General features: G+C 43.5%; 1 protein-coding gene across 1 annotated transcript; it reads left to right on the top strand.

Annotated features, from left to right (window-relative positions):
* Positions 1-959: 959 nt before the first annotated feature.
* On the top strand, positions 960-6,886 carry LOC144741451 (synaptotagmin-like protein 4). Its single transcript, XM_078623975.1, is given in 18 exon segments — positions 960-1,078; positions 1,293-1,508; positions 1,967-2,076; positions 2,247-2,352; positions 3,075-3,189; positions 3,269-3,359; positions 3,436-3,524; positions 3,925-3,957; positions 3,959-4,030; positions 4,321-4,499; positions 4,714-4,816; positions 5,181-5,243; positions 5,245-5,343; positions 5,451-5,556; positions 5,635-5,743; positions 5,815-5,893; positions 5,895-6,024; positions 6,738-6,886. Coding segments are annotated over 18 exon segments (1,968 nt in total).
* Positions 6,887-7,622: the final 736 nt, after the last annotated feature.

Below are 7,622 nucleotides of genomic sequence, written 5' to 3'. Positions count from 1 at the left end.
CTGGGAGTCACTTTAATCGAGTTAAACTGAGTCAATGCATAATTGTTAAAAGTTTTGCAGCTAATTGTGCAAAGCTCAAACGTCTGTTATGTACGTGAACGTCTCACCGCTGCATTAATGAAACTATTAATTAACATAGTGCTAGTTTGGGTCAGTACTGCCATACTTAAAAATACACTCTATTTCATTAGTTTCTAGTTTTTTTTTGTTCGCCATTTTCTCTGGTTTTCCAGCTGGACAAGTTTTTCATAGGTATTATGTTTTCTGCATCATCTACTTTGTCTTAACAATGAGGAGAACTTCATGTTCTATCAAGTTTCCACTTTAATTTGGCCCCTCAAATGCATGTGTATATGTTATGTTTGTGTATGTGCTCGAACTTTTCAGACGGGAACATGGCAGATGACAGGCCTGATGTAGAGTCTGAGCTTCTGAACTCCACCTCTGTGTCCTTACAGGGACGGAACCCTCCATGATAGCAGCACTCCTGTTGTTTTTTGCTTTTTCCCTTTCCAAATAACCTTTCACCAGAGCGCAGGCTCTCTGTGGGAGTTTCAGTTTTCCCTGCATCCTGGTTCCTTTTAGGCATTTTTTAGCCATTTTTGGGAGGAGACAGAAGTAGTTCCACTGCTGGTTTCTCATCACATCAAGTCTGATGGCAACAGCTATCTGCCGTATTTGACTAAGGTTTTGTATTTGAACGAGCAGCACCGCCATTCCAGCACCAAGCCCTTACATCATGTAGAGAGCCAGGTAATAGAATGAGGAAGTACACATCCTGCTTTCTTACTCATGAACCTCAGCAGGTCTCTGACAGAAGTGTGCTGCAAGTCAAATTAGGTCACTGATTAGAACCTGGAAACTGTCTCGTCTCTATCTGCCTTCAAGCTTCTGACTCTCTATTGTCTTCAGGTCATCTTGATGCGACGGTCTGCTGACGGCTCTTGGTGAACGCTGCGATGCCTCAGGCTGTTGACATGATCAACCTGAGCTTCCTGACTGAGTCTGAGCAGGAGATCATCCTGGAAGTGCTGAGACGGGACGAGGCTCTGAGGCGGGCTGAGGAGCAACGTGTGAAGTGAGAACTTGTTAATTCAGCATTTCCCTGAGTAAAACTATTGTGCAGTTGCTTCACGTACCCTTCACGTACATATCCTGGTTGCAGTTTAAAAAAAAAATGGACCTGATGTAAATTATACATATAAATTTGTATATATATATCCTTCATGTTCCCCCCTATATAAGAACATATTGACATAAAGTTCAGCTCAATTGTTCCTTTTTTGTGTCAGGAAACTGAAGTCAGATCTGCTGGAGGTGAAGAGGAAAGGGGCCAAACGTGGCAGTGGGAAATACAGTCAGCATACTTGTGGCCGTTGCCAGGAGCCTCTGAGTCGCCTGCGTGTTTTCTCCAGCCAGTGTAAGATGTGCAACCACCGCGTGTGTCGCAACTGCCGAGTGGTCTGGCCCAATGGATCCTGGCTGTGCACTGTGTGCGCCAAAGACTCGTAAGACAAAAAAATCATCCTACTAGTACCGCAGGAAAAATGTATTTCAGAGATGATGCTTAAAGAAGAGTCGCCATAGAAACTAAAGTGTAAACACATGCGCCACCTGTGACCATAACCACTGATGACTCCTCAAATATTACATGTTCAAGAGAAAAATATGATGGACTCACGTCCCACTTCTGAAAAGTTATACATCATTTTCATTCATTACTCTGTTGTTCCACCTCACTGAGTCATCCACATCTTATATACAGTCTATGGTCAGCAAGAAATGTTCATGCTGAAGAGTATTCAACGTGCAGTTAGGTATTGGTGAAATTATTTACTTACCATAAACAACTGTTAGACAATCATTTTAAAAAGTGTCTGTTGTGTTTCACCCTGTTCACACGTGAACCATCAGTTTGCGTAAGTGCTTCCTCTGACTTAATCCAGACTTTGAAACTGCCCTACAGGGAGCTGAAGAAAAGCACAGGTGACTGGTTCTACAATCAGAACGTCAACCGCTTCTCCACAAAGCCTGCGCATGAGCTCGTGAGAAATTCCCTCAAACAGAGGCCTTCATGTGAGTACAGGAAGAGGAAATGGGTACCAACTGTTGGACGAGGAATGTAAACAGTTCCGAGGCCAAACGAAATGCACACTTACTGGAATTTCATCCCAGTGAAACTAAAGTGGAAAAGCACAGCAACATGATGCCATTGTGTTGAACTGGAATATTTGTGTGTTTTTTAGTGAAGAAGCCTGAGTCAGCGGGAGAAATGCTGTTAAAAAGTGCTGAGTTAGGTCGCGATCCGCCCGTTCCTGTTCCCAGGCAGAAACTTCAGATGGTTCACCAAAGGTGCAGCGGGATTATTTGACAACACTCCGTTCTTTAGACTTTCAAGTTCCTGAACTGTGGTGTCCCACTTCTTATAGTCTGTCCAGTGAGAATTCAGGGTCAATTACTTCGAGAGAATCTTTTGAGTCAAAGGACGGTGCTTCGTTAAAGCCAACGCGCAGTGACACAGAGTCTGCAGAGATCGCCAGCCTGAGCAGCAGCAAAACACAAACCGAGTCCGGACGTGTGACGCCTGAATTATGCAGGTAAACTCATGTACATCGAAGTATAATCCGGCACACTCACTCAAAAAAATCTTTACGACAACCATTTACTGTCATTGTGGTATTTTAGTGGAGTTCACAGTAAAATTCACATTTATCTCCATTTTTTTCCCCCATGTGACCATTAGCTTTGTGGTTAAATTAAAGGTGGAGATTTTGTATAAATAAAATATGTTGATGTTCAACATGCCGATTCAAAACCAGGGAGAAGTTTTCACTGTTTTTTTTGTGTTATTGACTTAGACTTTGATACTTTGTTAAATATTTTTAGACGTATTTTATACAAGAAAAGTACTGTAAACCGTGGGTATTGAGAACAAAATTTCAATCCTTTATTTGTGTCACACAATTGAAGAATTGTCAGTGAAGCTCCCTTGTAAGTTTAAAAGTGTGAAAAAGTTCCAGTGCATCTGTACGAATGTGAAACGGCTTCAGTGTTCATCTCCTGTGTGTTCTCAGGACAGAAACAAGCTTGGATCACTTCACTCCGGCAGCATCCAGCGTTTCCACTTCAACTGTCCAGGTCAAAGCAAACACACCCAGCAGTCAGAGCTCCAGCGCAGAAGCAACCGCTGTAAGTTGTTTTTGTGGACGTGAATGTCTCATTTTTTTTCACCTCTTTGTCGACTAAGTACCAGTTTGTGCTGCCGTAGGTCCCAGAAGTAAAGCAGGTCAGTCCGAGCCCAGAACTGGATGTCGATCGACTCTTCAAGAAGAGTGTTCGCCGTGCTCCAAAGCCACCTGGTAAGCGTCTTAAAGTGTTTTCACGGTTGCTTTGCTCTGGTTTAAACGTTCTAATGGGTGTTGATGTGGATAACAGAGTGTGTGTCCACCCTGGACCTACGCGACCAACAGGACTCAGTCGAGGCCTCGATGGGCAACAGGAGCCATTCTGTACCGGTGTTAGACGTTCAGGTAATAGGAAAATATTGATTATACAGTCTGTGGCATTAGGTTAAGACAAACAGGACGGTAGAAAAGTTCCTTGAGTTAGTTCAGTTGATGGTGAGATGTACTCACTAACTGATATTAAGCCAAGATTAAAGTCCATTCATGAAGTTTCATGAAGTTAAATGTGCATTTTTATGGCAAGTTAAAAAACAAAAGCCCCTGTCTTTACATTCCCTTTTGTTACGTTGAATTCTATCCGAGGTCTGTCTTCAGTTCGCGGGGTTCAAGATGAACTTGATGTTTGAACCAACTCAGATCATGAGAACAAGTCACCACAGATTCACTGGGGCCAAAGTTCACGGTTGCTCCAAGGCCACGTCAACACACGGGCAGGAATACATGTTTTGATATGCTGCAGGAAGATGAACAGGAGGAGGAGGAGGAGGAGGAGGGATATCGACAGCTTGGTGAGCTTTCATAGGAGGACAATGGCGTCCAGTTCCTCCAGCCTGCGCAGCTCAAAGGTAAAGTGGTGTCACAGCCAATATTTGTGCGCTGAAGGCTTTTTAATGGAGCAGGTCATCATGTCTCCCTCCAACACAGTGACTTAGGACGTGTGAAGTGGATCACACAGACACAAATGATTGTTTCTCTCTTTGGTTTTTGGTTTGGTTATTTTGTCATGAAATACAGCTGTGTGTTACGCCTTCAGGGATCGCTGTTCAAATATTACCTTAATGTCAATATTTGTTGTGACGCCATTAGCACTGTTAACATGTATTCATTCAGGTCAAATGTCTGCGTATTTGTCCAGAGCACAATTGGGAGCCTGATGAGTATTTACAGTGAAGCAGGAGACTACGACAGCGTGGAGGTGAGCGGAGACGTCACCTTCTCCATGCACTACGACGAACACACCCAGAGCCTCCAGGTCTTCGTTAAGGAGTGCCACGGGCTGGCCTACGCTGATGCCGCACGGCACCTTTCCAACCCGTTAGTATTACACTGGATTTATTTGGTCATTTTCTTTGAGGTCACACTTCTGAGCATGTCGATCCTGGCGCGTGTCACACACGGTGGAGTTGCTCTGTGTACTTGAGCTTCACAGGAATTTATTTGGCAACCAGATATTTTTCACAGAATTTTGTCTGGAAATGTGCAAGAAAAGGGGAAAAAATGTCATGTGTTGGTTTTTGTTTTATTCCAGTTACGTTAAATGTTACCTGCTCCCAGACAAATCTCGCCAGAGCAAAAGGAAGACCAGCATCAAACGAAACACCATCAACCCCGTCTATAAGGAAACACTGAAGGTGACACTGGAACTAAGATGTGCAGTGGAATTCCTGACCCTCCCTCTTGATAAGTGACCCTGCACCACATCTGCTGCGAACACTGACGGCACATACTGAACCCTCCATCACTGATATGGACTTTGCAGATGGGTAGCCGCTGTCAAATGTTGATTCTGGTCACGACGTCCAGTGTTCTGACAGCTTAAACTAAGAAAGCCACTGAAAAGGAAATGGGCTGATGAATTGTAATGAAGAATGTTTTGGTTTGAATTTGAATCCAAAGGAATGCGTCTTCAGTCCAAGTTCATCTGTGTTAATTGATTCAGTCTTTGCCAACACACCATCACCCTTGATGCATCCTGTCTCCGTGTTCCTTCGTCAGTACTCTATCAGCCGCTCTCAGCTGGCCACTCGATCCATGTTGATATCAGTCTGGCACCACGGCCCGCCTCAGCCGCAACACTTTCCTGGGAGAGGTGGAGATCCCGCTGGACTGCCGCGACCTGGACTTGCAGCAGGAGGAGTCCGTGACACTTGTGACAAAGGTATAGCCTTGTCGATGTGGGATGAGTATTTTCACAAACCTACATATCAAAACTTTGTGAGAGCTCAATAACTGAGGTTTCAAATCCGGTGTTTTTCTCTACAACAGGCCCCTGCCTCTGTGCCTGCCTCTGCCTTCACCCAGTATAACGGAGAGCTGGTGATTTCCTTGAAGTACATCACACCTAAAGCTCCTAAAACAGAAAAAAACAAAGGTGAGTCCCCAAAGACATTCATCTCTGCATGTGTTTGATACCGTTTGTCCCACGTCCTGGGGTTTGTCACCGCTTCAGGCAAGAAGGCAGCGACTGATGAAGGAGGAGAACTGCATGTCCTTATTAAAGAGGCAAAGAATCTGATGGCGATGAAAGCTGGAGGAACGTCCGATAGCTTTGTCAAAGGGTCGGTGAATCGCTCTGGAGGAGACGCTCAAAGCTGTTTGTCACACTAACGTCTAGTTTGCGGTTCTGCAGGTACTTGTTTCCGACCAAGTCAAAGTCTACCAAGAGGAAGACTCCAGTTGTGAAGAAGAACCTGAACCCTCACTATGGTCCACACCTTTGTGTACAAGGAGCTGTTGCTGGAGCAGCTGGAGACCATGTGTCTGGAGCTGACGGTGTGGGACAGAGAGGCCATGCTGAGCAATGAGTTCCTGGGAGGAGTGCGCCTCAGCTCCGGCAAAGGTAAAAGAAGACAGAATTGATCCTTTCCTTTGAGCTCAGAACAGGATCTCCAGACCTCTGACGTAGGTATGAATATGTGCCAGTGGAAGAATTTCCCCTCATGTTTTTGGGATAATTTCATTGCTTCATATAAACAAAAACTGGATTTTTTACTTAACCAGGAAGTCCTGGCCAGTCATACATAGAAGAAGGTAAATAACAAAGAGTTGGTATCACCTGAAGTCTACAAGAGGATGTTAAATGACTTGGAGACTCCGACATGTGGCTGTAGATGTTTTAGCTGATTGTGGATTATAGTGGAAAACTGGTTGCATTATACCGTGATCTCATACTTCTACACTGACTTTTGTTTTTATGTTGGATTTCTATGTTATATGAAACTGTGCTGGTGCATGTCTTGACCAGGACGCTCTTGTAAAAGAGATGTTTAATGTCAATGGGTTTCTTTCCTGGTTAAATGAATAAAAATAAAATGACAATATCTAAGTAGAAGAGTTGGTTTAGAAATACTACGTAATCGATGGACAGTGAAATGTGATTAGTGAAAACATTACGTTTCCTTGGTGTTAATTTACATGTCACTTATCAGAATGGGGTGCTTCATTAGATAGATATGCCATGGAGACTGAACGTCTTTGTGTTCAGGCAGTGTGAAGTTGAGTAAATGGCTTCTATCACCCATAATTCAATCACTGTTTCTTTCGCTCCGTCAGGTGCTGTGAAAATCGGAAAAGAGGAAGTGGACATGGACTCGGTCGGAGAGGAGGTCAGTCTGTGGCAGAAGATGATGCAGTACCCTGACTCGTGGGCAGAGGGCACTCTTCCACTGCGCTCCACTATGGGTGAAAATAAGAGTAAATGACGATGAGATTGTCACCCGTCTGGAAAATATTTGTGGTTTTTGAACACTAAACATCTGCTCACACATTCCTGACTGGAGGAGTTTTCATCTGTGAGTTTCACTATCTGTTACTGATGAAAATGTGCCAAAGCGTCACGACACTGGGTTTATTTAACAAACGTGACAGTCATATTGGTTTTATTTAATCTTTGTATTATTGCAGTTACAAATCACAGCACTTGGTGCAGAAATGTCTGATTGTGTCACAATGCTCTTCACAATCATGTACAAGCCAAATGTTTTGTATTGCACAGAACACACTGCTACTTTAAATCTCAGATAGCCATTGATGTTAGTTTTTGTCATGTAAAAGTGTATTTATACAAGTTGCACAAAAATCATTATTTGAAGTACTATTATTACATTTGTTGATTTTTTTAAAATTTTTTTTTTAACTTTACTTTCTGAGTCGGATGAGGTCCGTGCTTACCTGAAGGTTGCTTTGACTATTCTGTTCAACCAATAAAAATTGACCAAATCCAAGACTTCACTGATTGTTTCAGCTCTCAAATACATCATCAGTCCGCAGTGAGCCTTTTTGGATCAGCAGCTGTCATTTCCATTCAGTGCTGGGTTTACTGAACAGGGTTCTTGTCAGTATGAGACCAATAACAACTGAAGTGATTTTCCAATGTCCACTGTTTGTTTTCAGCAGGTGTGGCAGCCGCTTCCTGGCCTCCACTTATCTAGAACCAGT

Source organism: Lampetra planeri, unplaced genomic scaffold (assembly GCF_965212315.1).
Source record: "Lampetra planeri unplaced genomic scaffold, kcLamPlan1.2.h2 scaffold_554, whole genome shotgun sequence".
In the NCBI taxonomy this organism is placed as follows: domain Eukaryota; kingdom Metazoa; phylum Chordata; class Hyperoartia; order Petromyzontiformes; family Petromyzontidae; genus Lampetra; species Lampetra planeri.
This window is presented reverse-complemented; position numbering and strand designations above follow the sequence as displayed.